Source organism: Ornithodoros turicata, chromosome 2, assembly GCF_037126465.1.
Source record: "Ornithodoros turicata isolate Travis chromosome 2, ASM3712646v1, whole genome shotgun sequence".
Classification (NCBI taxonomy): Eukaryota; Metazoa; Arthropoda; class Arachnida; order Ixodida; family Argasidae; genus Ornithodoros; species Ornithodoros turicata.
Window position 1 is genome coordinate 51,078,496 of NC_088202.1, and position 17,626 is coordinate 51,096,121.

A 17,626-nucleotide genomic window follows, 5' to 3' on the forward strand; every position below is an offset into this window, starting at 1 on the left:
GCCTTAAACTCGCGACGTCAACCATGCACAATGGGGATTATTTCGGAGTCGGAGGCGAACGGCGTGATAAGGACGGCGACCGTGGCGCCATCTAGAATCGGGAAAATCATGAATCATGAGTTGCTGCCCGACTGGTATGGCCTTTTAAGTTGATATGCATCTCCGTAACATATAGTGTCGCATTTGTCATCGAAGGAAACATAGGCTGTGTTCGTTTATTGGACTCGAGCAACTCGAGAGCCGAGAGAGTCGACTCTTGCTGCGTGAAAATGCCCCGGTGCGGCTCTCGTGACGTCATCGCCCCGGCAGTGACTCCCGCTCTAAAATCCGAGGGACCAACACTAGAAGTGCCAGAGAGTTGCCTCCCAGCGACTCTCTTCTCGTTGCGAGTCGCTGGAGTCGACGACGTACGATGAATCTCATACGTCACGACTCCGACTCGCGGCTCGCGCGAGTTGAATAAACTGTTTACTTCACTTATGTGGACGACGCGGTTTGCACACTTCGTTCACACCCATTCACAAATACGGAGACCATGTTCCCAACGCAACAAGAATACTACACGTCGCTTTCCCACTAGCACCTTCCCTAACGAAATAGTAGTTCTGCATCGCTCCTAGCCGGCTCATGCGTCAGACTTGGCGCGTCGTACGTGTATACAAAAGCAAAGAGGTATCGGCCATCTTCTACTGCGCATTGCATTGACGTTGTCGTTGCAACAGCATTTCGCGCTAGCCCTCGATAGACCTTTCACCGGGAGTAGGGATGCGAAGGAGTTGGGAGAGGGGAAACTGTATAGTAACGGTTGGGTTGCCAAACGTTCACAACCATGCAGATATGCAACACTTTCAAGGTGACCTACATGAAAACATTATCACCAATTTTGTAACACTTCTCTGTTAGAGAAATGACGTGAGCCACACGCCACACGTTTCCTACAGTTAGTGGTTGCTCATGAGCGTATACCATGCGATGAAGTTCATTCGTCGTCTGTTTTCGGTATATATATATATATATGTATGTAGATTAGAAGCTTAGGAGGGCGGTTGACCACGAGAATGAAGCCATAGCAAGATCCATAGCTATAGCCAGAGCAAGACCCACAGATCGCCAACAACTGCTCCGAAGTTCTCCTCGAGCCAATGGAAATTCTGCAGTAAGTCTCACTGTCACATTCAATGGCAGCGTTCCTAACATTAGCCGGATACTCAACCGCCACTACACAATTCTTTCACAATCTGATCGGATGAAGGAAATATTCTCACAGCCACCGCACGTAAGTTATCGCCGGGCGCGGAACATCCAAGACAGACTAGTTAATGGCAAAGTTAACAAACTTCCAAAAAATGACATTGGTTGCTACCCTTGTAATGCAAGTAGATGCCAAATTTGTAAATCATTGCAAGCCGCTAAATCCGCAGAAAGTACCAATTCTAATTATCGGGTCAACATTAATGGCGACTTTAACTATAATTCTTCCAATGTGGTCTATCTTCTTCAATGCAATGAATGCAACGCCCAATATATCGGACAGACAGCTACGTCATTTAGAACGCGATTCAATAACCATAAATCTGACGTCGCGAAGAAGCCTAATCTGCCAGTGTCGCGCCATTTCAGTAAACCAGGGCACTCAATCACCAATATATCTATTTTCATCCTACAGTCAGGCTTTCGTTCCCAGCGACTCAGGAAACAGCGCGAATCTTATCTCATTCATAAATTCCAGTGTCAGATAAAGGAAGATCCAGGAATCCTTTCTACTATTCGCAACTTGCATTCCTAATTCAGCACAATACACATGCTCTTTTGTCTCTTTGCAGGCTCACGGGTATTGCCTCAAGGTCCTGCTGCACAGACCCGGTCATTCCCATTTCACTTAGTCACCAACCTGTGTTAGTCATGACAAAAGAGCATGCGCTGCTCTTTCCCTTGTACATAACCCTTTCCCATATAGAGAGCTTGTTCTTGTCACCAAACCCCAGATGGGGTAACTTCGCCAATAATCCTGACGGTTACCGTGGTACAGGGAGCTTCCCAATGAAGACTACTGAGGGATGCTCGCATGTTTCTCTGTGGTGGGTAGTCCTCGTGGACTACCCAAATCCCAGAGCAAGAGGGTTAGCACGCCCCTCCCTCTCCTGTGCCACCATCATCTCTCCCCTCCCTCTTTCACCGTCCCCTCTTCTCCCTCCCCTGGGTGCACCGAGCCGCCACGAGCAGGCTGACCGCACCTTCCCCCTACATCACCCCCCACCACCAGACCCCAGTCCCGTCGAAGGCAGCGCTGACTGCCGAAGCGTCGACCCCTATCCCTATATGTGTTAATAAACTCCCCTTTGTGTTTTCCTGTAAGCCCTTTGTTGTCTTCTGATTTCTCCTGCTTATATATATGTTTGTAACTCAAATGTCGCCATGCCAGTACTGGACAGCTGTTTCGGCCTTGTTGGGCCTCATCAACAGTACGCAGGCAGGCAACGTTTGAGTGGATGGCGTCAGAAGGTCACGTAACACGTGATTCCTCCCGTCAGGGTGAGATAACTCACTCACTGAAAGCCCAGTACAAAGCCAGTGAAGTATACAAGGAAAAAAATAGCCGGAGCTCTTTGGCTGCACGTATAGCATATGTTTGTAACCCAAATGTCGCCATGCCAGTACTGGACAGCTGTTTCGGCCTTGTTGGGTCTCATCAGCGAGCCTCATATACCAGATAATATCCTACTCCCCATGTAAAAGACTCCATGTAGAACCCTTCCCGAAATACTGTTCTGGCTACAGAAATAGCTGGGAAATTGCCTATTGCCTTTGGCTGTGTGCCACACCAAGACGTATAGTACGAGAAGAGGAAGAAGAAATTTCACTGACGAAGCTTGTATCGCCCTGTGTGGCTAGTGGCCACTGTACCTAGTGGTAGAAGAAGACAAAGAAGCTTGTACTAACGAGCGAGAACGTGGGACGAAGAAGAAGCAGAAGAAGAACAAGAACTTCATTCCACACTGCTCTACAACAATGGAAGGTGAGGTCAAACCAATCTCGATTACACTCGATGATTCTTTATAAACAAATTACCGCATGACATACAACACAAGTTATCTATACTGCTCGATGTGTTCGAGAATCGAGAGCAGAGCACTCCCAATGTAATGTGATTGAGCAAGGACATGTCCTGTTTTACAACTGCAAACACAGTACCATATTTAGACGGGACAAGTGATAATAGGTAAAGTGTATTTGGGAAAATGTAACAGCCACGGAGAGGTCATTTTGCAATTGGCATTTTCTCAACTAGTCTCGATATTCGAAAAAAAGAAAAGAAAGTGGACTGAAACAAGACTTATTCCCGCTTAATGTCTTGATAGAAATTGTGCAGCAGCACATGACCCCGCATATACGCCATGCAAGTAGGCCAACTGTATGCGCAGCTTCGCTTTTTCCCTGCGTACCTAGCGAGTTGGTCCAACGGCTCAACATGAGACGTCCGTGACTGTTTCTACCAGCGGCTGGTTGGTGGTAGCCAAGGTCGTGCTGAAGACTGGAAAGTGGTGGGTTCGAATCCTACCACCGGCTCGGCTGTGCTGTCTGAGGTTTTCCCCGGGTTTTCAGAAGACTTCCAGACGAATGTCGGAACAGTTCTCCATGAAGTCGGCCAAGGACGCATAATAACTCCTTGTTCCCCACTCCTTCCTACTGTCCTCTCTTCATATGGCCATATCTGTACCCCACCCATAGCCACAGTTGCTTGGCGACGCTAACAGAGAATAAACAATACCATTCCTGCGAGGGGCCCTTGAAAGCGAGGCCTATAGCGTCCCCTTATTGTTACGTCGTGAGCAGAGGTTGACACCCGCGAATGCCGCTCACTCATGCTCACTGATACTCGCTCTCTCCCCGCTCAGCTCTTCATTTGTTCATTCACTCTCTGCTCAGTTCTTCGTTTGCTCACTCGAGCTCACTTATAACTTCATAAGGCTTCCCATCTCTGGCTGAGCTCTCCCGGTGCTATGCTCGCGCGCTCGGAATTGCCCCCGATCCTCGTTTGCCCACGTATGCAGTCTCATCTCGCATTCCTATCGATGAATGATGAGAGTTGAGCTCTCGTGATGGGGATTATGTGATGGCGCAGTGAGGTTAGGAGAGGGGAGTAAACTGTAGTGAAACGATCTAGGTTGTGATGTAAGGTGTAAGCAGTGGTTGATCTACGAACCGCAAGTACTGGGGCGGCGTCAGACGTACTGCATGGGAGTGGCGTCAGGCTGCACAGTTTCATGCGCGTGAGCGTTACTCAAGTTCGCTCATGCTCAGTTCACCTAATTTGTGAATGATTTCAGCTCACTCATGCTCAGCCCATTCGCCACACCGAGCAAGAATTAGCATTCTCATGAGTGACCTTTGCTGGTGTTCATCTCCTCGTTTGTTCACTCATGCTCATGTGTGAGTTTTGATGATGCTCAACTCCTTGTTTGTTCATTTATATTCGCAAGTGGGTTTTTCTCATGCTCATATTTTCGTTTGCTCACTCATGTTCAGTTTTGCCAAGGTATGCATGTGAGTGTACAGGGGCTTCATCACATGATTTCTTCACATTTTACCTCCTTTCATACGCAGGGACATGGTGACAATGTATATTACTAGGCACAGTTCTAACGAGACTGTGTGTTCCCTCCAGAAAAACGAGAGGCGGACAACAAGCCCCAGGAAAACAAGGAGCACCTGCATGTCAAATTTCATGACAATGCGCCAACCTGCCGGTTCTACCTGAACGTCATCATCACATACCTTGCGCCCATCTTCCTCCTCCCCTTAATCATCTTCCACAACACACGGGTACAGCGTAAGCTTCTGTAGACACTGTGCCGTACGGTCGCGATACAAAGGAGGGAAGATCATATAGGACTTTTACACTTTTACAATCCAGTACTGCAATGAGCTGCTCAGGGAAAAATTCTTCCAAGTGATTCGCAACAATAACGAAAATTTCCTGACAACTATCTTGACTCCGGCACGTCGGAATAATTCCCAGATGTAAAACCATCTATGCAGACTGATTGAGTGCCGCGAGCAAATCAAAGCCTTACTGGTTCTTGCCTCGTTTGACTGCTCATTGTTTTCTAGAGTAGGAAGTATTGCTAGAATGGACATGCATGTCCCATTTGTTTCATGAACTCACGCTGTCCCACTTTGGGTGCAACTGTTCCTTGGAGAGAATCAGAAATTACGAGTAATAACGGTTCATTACGTACACTGAAGTCAGTATTGTGGAAGCTGGAGGGGATCGAAACCCCGTGTCATTCATCAAGCAGCCCGTCGAGCGTTGCAATGCACCATATTTTCACTGTGTGTATATTGTCGCTCTCTATACAATTAAGTTTACGAAGACCCCCGGAGAAACGAGCCGTCAGCCTGGTTCGATCTGTTGGTGGACATGCGGGTACATGAGGAGCAGCCGTAAGCTCTCATTGACCACCCAAAATCTGCCTTCTACTGCTACTGAAATAAGGTTACCACTGCTACTATGTAGTACGGCGCATCGGTCGTGCAGGGCTACATCACGAGCTACCTCATCGGCCCTCCCATACGGACTGCGAACGCCATTAAGTGACGTCGACTTCCCTCGCTCATTAACGCGTTCTTTGAAAGGGACGGTCGCCTTCGTACGCATCGATTTCGAAACTATAACAACGCTTTATTCCTCGCTGATCACTGACAATGACACCAAAAATCGTACGCGAATTACTGACGTAGATTTTGTGTAATTTGACTAAAATAAACCGCAAGAGCAGACGCCGGATGTTGAGCGTACAGCCGAAGTCCCTCTCTGGAAACATGAGGATATGTCAGAACGAAACTGAACAATGAGGGAACGACCTTAGCGATCGTGCATCGACCGTGAGCCGCTTGAGCGGTGGGCGTCTGCAAGGCGCCTAGTGAGAGAAGCATACGAGCTCCGGAACACTGACAATCGTCTCCGCGCTGCCCTCTGATTCGCCCTTCAAACATACGTCAACATGATGTTTTTGTCACTGGAGCTTCCTCAGATGCACAGGCAGCGAAGCTCGAAACTCGAAAAGAAACTCGCTTATTCAATATCTAAGCACTTATCGGGCCAAATTAACCAAACAGAATGCCGCTCGATGTCAAACGTTATGGTATTGGTTTCATACACACATTTCTGGAGGCGACTGTCCCTTGAAGGAATGGAGGACCTCTAGGAGGTGTGCAGATCATAGGCCTCTCTCTCGAGCAGTACGCCGTTCCATCGCAAGTTGCTTTTTGGCGCACGACGCGCTGCAGCCAAAAAGCAAAAATTTATAAAGGAGCATCACACTGGTCTTTTGAGAACGCACCGAGGAACAAAGACAATAATTAATAGACAATTTGAAGAAATCCAGGCCGCCTTTGTGAGTTTTGCCTTAAAGAGGGACTCCGCACGAAAAACGTGTTGAGGCAACAGCGCGACATCAATCCGTACCGCATGATATTTCAGTGAATGCAATTTCTCATCCCCAAGTGACACAGATATTCAGAAGAGTAATATTTTCCTTCGCGTGCTTAGGCGCCTCACCACGGAAAAGAGGTCCAGCAACACTGCGCTTCACCTCATCGGTATTCCTCGTGTACGGCTTTCTGTAGGTTTTGCTTTTACCGCTAGCGAATATGTTAGAATGAAATCGCGGAAGCAGGTGAGTGGTCATCCATGTAGCACGAAGAACTTACGAAAGGTGTGCCCGAAAAACAGCCTGTTGCCCACAGGAGACTACGGGTGACGTCACACATGGTACAGGAGATAGGAGAGGGAACCTTCAGAAGTTTCGGTTTTGTTTTGAGCTTCCCAGCTCATTTGGCAACTAAGCAGTACCCGACTGCCGAACCAACTTTATATCTCATTTCGGAATAATGTATCCACCTTAAATACACAGCCATCATAATAGTTTCGGATTGTCCCGGAGTCTCCCTTTAAGCGCTCATTATCATGGAATCATGAAAACACTGTCCTCTTCCTTTTTTTTTTTTCTGTGGGTCGAGAGAGGACATGTCAAAACTGTTTGTAAATATTTCTATTGTGTAGGACAGTTAGACTTATAGTTGAAGCAAAGACTCTTCGACGCTTTCTGACGTCACTTATTGAAACAGCGTAGTCTTAAAGGCTGCCCATACCTACGCTATAGGGGCCGCAACAAAAGTTGTGCCACCATCCATCCTTGACCCACACCACATAATCATTGAGGCGCCGCTACAAAGGTGGTAAAAGGTGCAGCCTCAAGAAGGATTTACCGCAGGAAACATAGGACGGCAGACGAAATGACAGAAGGCAAGCGCTGCGCCTGTCCTCTGTAGTACTTTTATTCCGTCTACCGTCCAGTGTTTCCTGCGCGAAGACGCCCAAGCTGTGTACCAACAAGCCCAACAGGCTACGCTTGTTGTGCGAGCTTACCCCAGGTTGCATCGGGCTTCGTGGTTTCTAGTTTCAGCATGTTTGATTGTTGCGCAGAAATCCCGCTGTGCGTACGTGCTCTTGCTGGTGTTCGCCAACTGGGTGTCTCGAATTCTTCCACTTGGAGTAACGGCACTGATGCCTTTGCTGTATCTTCCTGCCCTCAAGATACTTCCCTATGACGTCGTGTTAGGGGAATATATGAATGTGAGTACGTGACTGCAAAGTGGAGCTGAATGACCCCAAGAACACACACGGTCCTCAGAATGTCCCCACAGTGTCATCGTGTTCTCGTTCTTCGAGGTGTATCCCCAGAATATCCTGAGGATGACACTCAAGGACTGTCCGTGAAGAGTCATTCAGGAACGTCCTGTGCCCTGTCCCTGAGGGTATCTAGCGGGACGAGAAATATTACTTTGTTTAGTTTACCTGCTCAGACTCCCTGAATACATTGGTTTTGTTTTTAGGTCGATCCTCGGACCGGATTGATATTTTTCTGAAACAAAGGGTGGTTCAGCGTCAAATTCTCTGCCTCCGAAAAGGATGACTGTCTACGATACATGGAGCATTTCTCGTGGAAAGAGCAGAAATGCGCAATTCTGTCGCACTGCTTTTGACTTTCAAAAGTCCTACCTGAATGTCTCGAAACAAAAGGAGTAAGAAACAAAGACTTTGCAGTGATTCAGAGCTGATACTTCAATCAATTCCTCGGTTGACGTATTTTTTCTTTGTGTAATCGAAAGAAACGTGGACAGCTCACCATTCGTTTTGTGTTGCAGGCGAGCAGTGTTGTCGCACATAACGGAGAATGCGTAACGACAACAACAACTTTATTTCGAGATGGAGAGTGGGGAGGTTGATTGCCAGAGGCGATACTCTACCCCATTGCTGGTGGGGATGTGGGGAGTAAAATAGTGAGCCCCTTCACAATAACGATCCATCGATGTAACACACGACAGCATCGAAGAACAAAAGACAGCGTCGATGGCCCAGGGGAGCGTTCAAACAATGATGGCCCAGCTGATATCTCCACAGAGCCAGCAAGCCCAGCAACAACAAGAGTTCCTCTGGATCGTGGCTCAGTCAGTTGCGCCGCAACGCCGGTTCGAGGCGGTGAAGCCCGACGTGTTTGATGGAACCTCTGCTAGTCCACAGAGTTGGATTGACTTTTACCAATATGCGTGTACGAAGAATCGGTGGTCAACAGACGAGGATAAGATCAAGAACCTAAGGCTCTTTCTCGCCCAGATGGCTAAGCCTTGGTACGAACTTAGAATCCTTGACCATGTTACGGACAGCTGGGATACGTGGCGCAAAAGCTCGTTTCACGAGTGCGCGGTTGACCGATGGGACCGAGCTATACGTTTCACGTGTCAGACTGGAAGCGCCTTGCAGTATTTCTTTGAAAAACGGAGGCTGCTCCAGATGGCAGACCACGCGCTCCCAGATTCATCCATCATCCCATTGGTCGACCACGGGATGCCGAAGGATTTGCAGAAGCATGTGCAGGTGAGGAGCCCAAGCAGCGTAGAGGATCTCCATCGCTGCTGTAGAGAGCTATGCGTTGAGAACCCCCTAACGGTGGAAAGGACACCAAAGACGGCGCCTCAAGCGCCACCTCAGGATCGTCTGTTTGGGGTTAAACCGCCCTGGAGGCAACACAGGCAATGCTTCGGCACCGGTCAGGATCGCACGGGTCGACCAGTAAATCAAATCGAGGAGTACAGAACCGAGGGGCCGAATTCCGAAGACACTGTGGGAAAAAAAAAAACAATAAAAGAGGGCTCGCAGTTTGGCCCGCAGACAAATTCTGAGACTGTGTACCTACTTAACAAAAATCTTGTTTGTGTACCAATGGTGGTAAATGGCAGACCCACGGAGGTGCTCGTGGACAGCGGGTCAGCAGTGAACGTGGTGAACAAAACTACTGTTGGACCCGACGAAGTTTTTGGAGGAAGGACAATCGTCGTGAAGAGCTATGACGGTGCTTGTCCGCAATTCAAAGTGTGGGCAACAGTGGAACTTTCGTACCTGGACTGCTCCCTCACTGTATACAAGCGCTAGCACTAGACGATGTGGGCTGCACGTTCCGTTTACCATGACCACCAATGAAGGCTATGCGCATGAATCTCTTCTGGGATGACACGGCTGGAGTGGAGGCGAACGCACAGACAGTGAGCATCCAGGACTTACCTGCATGCCTTCTCACCAGTCCCGAAGATGTGTGGTAGTCATGTACCCCGAGCTCCAATGCTTAACGGCGTGTCCACCCGCTATTAAGGGATATGGCGTACCCTTCAAGCTAGCAAACGTGACACCTGTTCGCAAGAAACCTTACCCACTCTCAACAGAAAAGAAGGCTTGGCTTCAAAACGAACTGCAAGGGATGCTGGACACGCAGGTCATAAGGCCTTCGACATCAACATTCGCCTCACCTATAACCATCGCGCCCAAGGAGGATGGTACATTTCGGCTCTGTACGCACTATCGCCTCATCAACCAGCAAACGGACCTCTTCCCATATCCGATGCCCCACATCGACGAAATAATCAACGAGACGGGAGGCTGCCGCGCAGATTTGATTGCGGCAGTTAACGAATATGAAAGGAATCCGCATCCACTCTCCTTCTGAAAATGAAGTTGTTGTTGTTGTAGCCGCGTGTTCTTCTGCATAGACTTGACGAAGGGCTACTGGCAGGTACCACTGTTAGAGGAATATAAACAGTACACAGCCTTCATAACATCCTTTGATGTGTATGAATATAGCCGGCTTCCCTTCGGTTGGAAAAACTCGGGACCTCAGAAAATCATGGATGACATCCTCAGACCATTCAAAGAGAGATTCTGCGCTGCCTACATCGACGACATCATTGTTTATTCCCGAACACCATTGGAGCATAGCAGGCACTTGGCCCAGGTGCTCGCAGCTCTAAGCTAAGCCGGAATGAAGGTCAACTTCAGGAAGAGCTCATTCTTACAGCAGAAGGTCACGTTCCTAGGACGCATATTCGACGGCCAAACTAAAAGCACAAAACCTGCCTCTATGGCGCGGATATCGCAACTGCAAAAGCCGTGCGACATTCATTCACTCCGCGTCTTCCTGGGTCTGGCGAGACACTTCAGAGCGTTCATAAAGGACTACGCCCTGAAGACAAAATGCCTCACGCTAATGACAAAGAAAAATATCCCATTTCAATGGACTGAGGAGTGTGACGAAGCGTATCGGTTCCTGGTAGACAAGATATCCTCGGACCCCACCCTTACCCTCCCTGACTTTGCGTCACCCTTCGAGCTTAAGACCGACGCATCACACTATGGTACAGGAGCAGTCCCATACCAGAGGTCGCCAGCTATCGGTAGTGGGCTTCTACTCTCACACTTTCTCGGAAGCAGAGCTGAACTGTACTACGACAGAAAAAAGAAGCTCTAGCGGTAGTATATGCACTGGAATATTTCGGTTAATACTTGGAAGGCCGAAGATTCGAGCTTTTTACTGACAACCAGACGCTGTCTTGCCTTCTAAAATTATCTGAACCGTAAGGGAGAATAGCCCGGTGGATTTCCAAGATACAGCACTTCGATTGCCATGTTTCTCACCGCAGCGTATCGGCGTTGACGGATGCTGATGCCTTGTCGCGCTTAACTTTACAGACAGCAGCTGACGACGGTCACCCGGCGCATAAGGAAGTCAACACTGCTAAACTCTGGGAAGGTTGTGAGGAACTCATATTCGAAAAGGAAATAGGCAAATCCCTCGTCCCCGACAGCTTGATATACAAAATTCTTTAGCTGTACCACGACAGCCCTGAGTCCGGGGGGCACGACGGCTTCTGGCGAACATATCACAAGATCGCTGACCGGTTCGTGTGGGACAATATGAGAAACACCATACAGAGCTACGTTGCGTCATGCCACAAATGCAGGATGAACCACGCGAAATACTGACAGCAGACTGATGTTATGGACATCCCGGAGCATTCGGCGGTACCATTCTATGTCGTTCATGTGGACTTTTCTGAAGTTAAAAAGAAAGCAGAAGAGGTTCCTCGTACCCAAGCGTTCTTATTGGCAATTGACCAGTGCACCAGGATGGTCGCAGCAAGGCCAGGGAAGGAAGACGCCAATGCAGTCATCAGCTATCTCGGAAGGGAGATGTTCAAAGATACTGAACTCGTTCTACCAGACAACGGGCCAGCGTTCCGGATAAGGAAACTAAAGACATGGGAGTTGCAGAAAGGCATTACCCTGCGGACTACAACCCCATACCACCCGGCAGGAAACGGGCTAGCAGAGCGAGCCATCAGGGATATTAAGAACTACATAGCCGCCTACCCTGAATATCGTGGCGGATGGAAGTGTGCTCTAGAGGCAGCCGTGAAACACCACAACAGGTCACATACTAGAGCACTCGGCTGTAGCCCCCACTTCGCGCTCCACCAGACGCCTCCTATAATACAAGCAGACAAGGAGCTCGGCATTACGGAACAGCTCGTCCTGAATGAGGGCTCCAATGCGTAACAAGCAACATATAGTATCTGTTTTCGCTTCGGAAGAGTATTCTAGTATATTTCGGATTGGGATTTTCTATGTCTCTTATATTTCTCTCTGCTTCCTTTTTAACCGCGGCGCTTATTTTCCTCTATGGAAAGCGCTAGGAAAGAGCAGCCAGATTTTATTGCGGCAGTTAACGAATATGAAAGGAATCCGCATGCAACTGTTTTCTGTGTATTTGCAAAAAAAAAAAAAAAAAGTGTCGATACGGTTGAATGCGTCAGCACATAAAAAAATAAAAGAAAAATAGAAAGGATGTTTCATCCGAGAAGTGCTCTGGCACTGTTCTAAAGTTTTCCTCACATAGCGTCTGTGGATGCTCTGAGGATATCGTGGGGACGCTATATTACTGCCAAAATGACATGTTGAGGATGATTTGAGGATCAGATTCACCCTCCTTGGGATGTCACCCCCGTCCCTGCATGACACTCTTAGGATATCCCTGGGATGACTGTGTGTTGTCGGGTGAAGGACATCACGGAGTTCACTTATACTCTTTTCCTGCTTATTGAACACGACATACACGAACTAGAGGGTACACGTGACGAAATGTCTCGAAGAAAAACTTGTGAAATGAAGACAAAAATAAAAATAAACAGAATGATTACTAGGAGTGCGATCACATTACTAGATCGGAGTAACCCCAGTCACATGGCAACGCGTGTGTGCGTATGCTGCTCACTTTGCTGAGCCCTACGGGGTGCGTGCCTTGCATGGCATGTGGTCCCAGAGGGATCCGTGGGAGCTTAGTTTCCTGTTAGCAGGGATCTTCCCAGCACCCCCCTAACAAATAGGTCTTTCAGGAAGACAAAAAGTCCGAAATACCAGTAGGTGGTGGTGTCCACCCTCCCCCGCGACGAAAATCCTACGTGAAGCGCGCAGCTGTGGATAGCCTGAAAGGATAGATTGCACATGCTGCAAGCACTATGGTTTACACAGCCGCAACGTAAAACAACGCGATCCAACGTGCTATCCTAACATGCTATCGCCTTGACGGTCGCGGCACTGCCCACCGTCTCTGGTACACTTACGACCTGTTTCAACGTTACGCAAACGTTGGTTGCTTATCTCATAGAAGCGGAAGCATAAAGTCGAAGGCATACGAACACCGGGAGGAACCTTCTATGGCTGAGACTTCACGGCACGGCAATAAACTTTGCACGTACCCAGCAAGCCACCAATGTCCCCCACAGATGTCCAGAAGATATATCTCCATGGATATTTGGATATCCACTATAGAATAGCACTTTCATCCTGACGATTGGTCTCCTGGGGGTGTATTTCATGAATTCCATTGCTATCTGGATACGTGCTGGACATGTTCGCACCCTAGCATTTTAGTGCGTACTCATTGTGATGAGATATATCGAGATGCTTTTTTGTCACTTTATATTTTCGCTAGGTTTGTGGCAGTACAAGGTTTATCACAGTACAGCCACACAGTGGGACCAGTATAAGTGCCGTACCTACACGGCTGTCTCACTCGGGCACTGGGCCTGAGGAGGAAAACCCTTGGGATCCCACAGTAGCCTCTGTTTGGAAACTGGATGGAGCATATACCAAAATACAATTTCTTGGTGCACGTTCATAAAGTATAGTGGGGCGTAAAACGTTTGTAACGGGGACGAGGATGGATGAGACTTCGAAATTCATGTGCAGCTGCATCGAGTCAATGTATACCCAGAAATATTCCTGACATCCTTTCCTGTGAAATAGTTTGTTTTTAATTCAGTTTATCGTCTTTAATAGGGTTGCCTGCTCAGTAGAGCTGTAAAACCAATAAGCTTCCTCTGTTGCTTGAAGAATGCTACGTAAATACTTTGCACAAGACAGCAGCACGGGAATCTTCTTATTTGTTCACCCTATATCTCACGCTGCTAGAAGTTCTTTTTGGTTGCTTCCAGCACTATCAAAGAATCACTGCTAAATTGACAGTCAGAACAAGACTTCATAGACATCTCACACACGACATCGTGGTGACATTCCTGCAACGTTCAATTAGTGCTCACACCCTCGTCTTCTGGATGTCCCACGAACCTCCCCAGGATCTGCACACTGCTTTATACATGGGAATCCAAACATCCAGAGCCAGGGTGTCGAACCGAAACGTTTTTCGTTCCGGTTCTACCATAAACGGTCCGGTGCCGGTTCTGCTCCGGAGCAAAAACATAACGGTTCACACCGGTTTTAACCGGTTCCGCTTCTGGTGGGCATATTCATTCCCAGAAAAAATAATCAATGCTGCAAAATGTAAACCCGTTTATTCCGCATACATGGTATTTAATATTAATAGGCAGCTGCGAAATTGGTAGCTCCTGGCTCCTGTAGGTGACTGTCTGTTCAAATAGACTTTCTGCTTTCTTGAAGCGCATGATACAGACGGACTTGTTTGTCGTGATGTCATACGTAAAGTACTTTCTTGCTGGATTGGTGCGATTGCGTCCCATCCGAATGTCTGTTGCTGCTTCCTAGCCAGCAATCACCATCGCACGAGTACGACGCAAATCGAGGAACACCTTCACTCACAAACGCGCTCGACGGCTCAGTTTTCTTTTCTTCGTGTCCTGTCCACAAAAGAGGCGCCACTTCGCACGCGCTAGCCCTCGCGGATACGTAAATGTATTCAACTTCGCTGCTCTCTCACTGATCTCGATTGCTCGCTCTCTTCGCGACATTACCGATAGAGGAGCCGTTACGCAGCCCCCTTGGATCGCTGTTTAGTTGAGGAGAGTTTGCCCGGATGAGATTAAAACGAACACTACGGCACATTGGTAGAGAGTCACAACCGGTCACATGTACCTGTAGGTCTATGTGCGCGAACGATGAAACGTTACAAAGGGAGCCTAAGGGTCATAGTATATCGACATACATTTCACCGTAACCGTAACCCTCGTAAAGTATCCATGACATGACTGTATCAGAAAACACGACGTCAGTTTCATTCGCCTATTCGTACTCCAAACGGCGAAGTTTTTTCTTGTACCGAAAACCGTTAAATAAATTTTTCGGTTTCCCTCCTGAGCGAAAAAAGCGTATAGGGTTTCGATTCCGTTCCGGTTCGCACCAAAACAGCGTTTTTTTTTTCGGTTTTCGGTGCTGGTTTTCGGTTCGCTCCGACACCGTGTCCAGAGCGCGGTACCCTGTAAACGTACCTGTGACATATGTAATTTACTGGGTAAAATCACAACGCAAATGTCGTTCTGGGATATACCATATATATATATCACATGGATGTCCGGATATTCAGGACGTTCGCGACCATGAATGGATGTCCCAGGGATATTAGTGGCTTGCTGGGTAATAACGTTGGAAAGTTTGAAAGCACAGCAAACTTGAGAGGCATTGCATGCGACACAGGGTAAACAAAGCATACTGCCAGAGTGTCGAACAAAAAATTTTATCGTGTCGGTTCGGGTTTGAGTTCGATTCAGGTCCAGCGCGACGTGTGTATTGGCTTAGGCTGGATCGCAAAACGATGCACAGGTTGAAAACCGGTTCAAAGGCGGCAGCACGTCTTTAATGTTCAGTGGTGACACCATGATGCCAAATTGATAGCTTCCTCTGCTTTGTCTGGACGGCCTCCGAATCAACGGTTCGCAAGTTATCTGCCGAGGCCAGTCTGCATTGTTCAGCTAAAGGGAAAGCAACAACTTAGAATTGGCTTGGTGACGTTAAAGTTGAACGCGAGTTAAACCGCACAGAAAATTTCAGACAGTGACAGAAATGTTTAAGTGACAGAAATATTTCACAAATAAATTCCGCTGTGTATGTATTCAAGTTCTGTATCTAACTCAAATGCATGAATGTGCATTCTGTCCCCAGAACCACGTGCTCCTGACACTAGCAGCAATTACGATGTCGCTCGCGATAGAAACGACTCATCTCCACCAGCGACTGTCGATGTGGGTATTGCTGAAGTGCGGAGACTCGTTGCGCCAGATCATGGCCGGATACACAATAGCTACCTTCTGCATCACCTTGGTGCTCAAGAACAGCGCTACCCTGGACATCATGGCCCCAGTGGTGGATGCAACAGTGCAGGAGATTCATTACACGTACATCAGGAACCTCTACCATGAACACATAGGAAGGGAGGATCCACGCAAGCTTCCAATTTCCTGTGAGTGCGAATTGAACGGCTGATGTCAAAATATGAATATCGCGAAGAAGGAAATCGCACAATTCTGATGTCCACAGTTTCAATTTCAATTGAATTGAAACTGTAGTTGAAACTGAAGTTCTCAATTTCCCCTTTCCGTACTTTCTACTACTTACTTGTGAAATAATGCTTTAAGAAGGGGGTAGTGCATGTCAAGCTTTCCGCTTACAAAGCATGTAAAGCTAAGAGCCTCGAACACGGGATTCTGTCGGTGCCTTGTTATCTTGGCATGATGCTGAATGGCCAGATCCAGGAAGGCGTCGGTCTTCGTTGGTGGGTTGCGGGACAGTGGGGGGGGGGGGGGGGGGATAAGTTTTCTTCACACTCCGCATCAGTTGATGAACCACTTTCTCTTCGGGGGTCGTCGCATCAGCTCGTCGAAAGAGCCTCGGTATACGTCCTCGACGAAGCTGGTGACGCTTTCGTTTGGGAGCTGTCGCTTCAGCAGTTGCTCGGCTTGTTCGGTTTGCATTGCGAGGGCGAAGGCCTGGCAGATTTTGTTCATGAGCGCATCCCAGGTCGTGAGCGTTGATTCACTGTTGTCAAATCAAATCTTCGCCGTGCCTTCCAGGGAGAAGTAGACATTCATGAGCCTCTGCTCATCATTCCAACCACTGAAGCTTGATATTCTCTCGCATTGGTCGATCTCCACACGTCTTCGTACGACTCCCCGCAACAAAATCATCACCAAGGCTGTGGTGTACCGGTAATCTTTGTGATGTCAGGAGCTTTCGTACGAAATATCTCGGCTCAATACTGCGCAGATTGTACTCAAACGAATCATTCGAAGCGAGCGCTTCGCCTCAGTGAAGCGAGAGGGCGCCGAAAGCAACACACTGCTGACATCATCCGGTAAGGGGATCAAAGAATGCAGGTTTGGAAGCAGACTGCAATGCCAGGTGACGTCACGGAATCCCCCTCCGGACGAGCCGCCATAGTATGGGGCGTCGCATTTCGGTTTCGGTTTGCTATTGTCATCATTTACGAATTAATTACTCGCGCAAAATGAATGCGAATGTTGTTTTCAGCATCGAGGGGGTGTTTCGTGTTCGGTATGGTGCTCACCTATTTTTTTTCGATTCCTTGCGAAGGCTCTCTCTAAAGGCGACCAGCATACGGCGTTTTCTCGACGCAAGAACGCCGAGCACTGGGCTTTTTTACGTTCAACTCCCCGAACAATAGCCGTCGAGCGGGGACGCCGACATCTGAGGTGAACAGATCTGAGCGGCAAGAGCAGGAAGCGACGTGTCCGTCTTGACCAATCGCGTGCACGACCGGAAACGAGCGTCTGCCCAGCCGCTCAGCTGTGTGGGCATGGACGGTGTGGTCGCGAAGTACGCGCAAGTGGAATACAGAATGAAGTGGACCAGGCAGAACTGGCTGCTAATGAAAATAATTGGGGACACGGGAGCAACAAAACGCATACCATCCTACTTGCTAGCTATTGTTCCATTGCCGTTTCCCTCAGGTCTAGAAATCGCTGC

The 17,626-nt window shown here is 48.3% G+C and overlaps 1 protein-coding gene across 1 annotated transcript in view; it reads left to right on the forward strand.

Moving 5' to 3' along the window:
- The first annotated feature begins 2,902 nt into the window (after nt 1-2,902).
- Nucleotides 2,903-17,626, forward strand: part of LOC135385389 (Na(+)/citrate cotransporter-like) — a 32,573-nt gene continuing 17,849 nt past the window's right edge. Inside the window, exons 1-4 of the mRNA XM_064614676.1 lie at nt 2,903-3,016; nt 4,667-4,824; nt 7,490-7,639; nt 15,806-16,103. Coding sequence (XP_064470746.1) covers nt 3,010-3,016; nt 4,667-4,824; nt 7,490-7,639; nt 15,806-16,103 — 613 coding nt within the window. The 5' untranslated portion in view covers nt 2,903-3,009. The remainder of the gene's footprint in view (nt 3,017-4,666; nt 4,825-7,489; nt 7,640-15,805; nt 16,104-17,626) is intronic.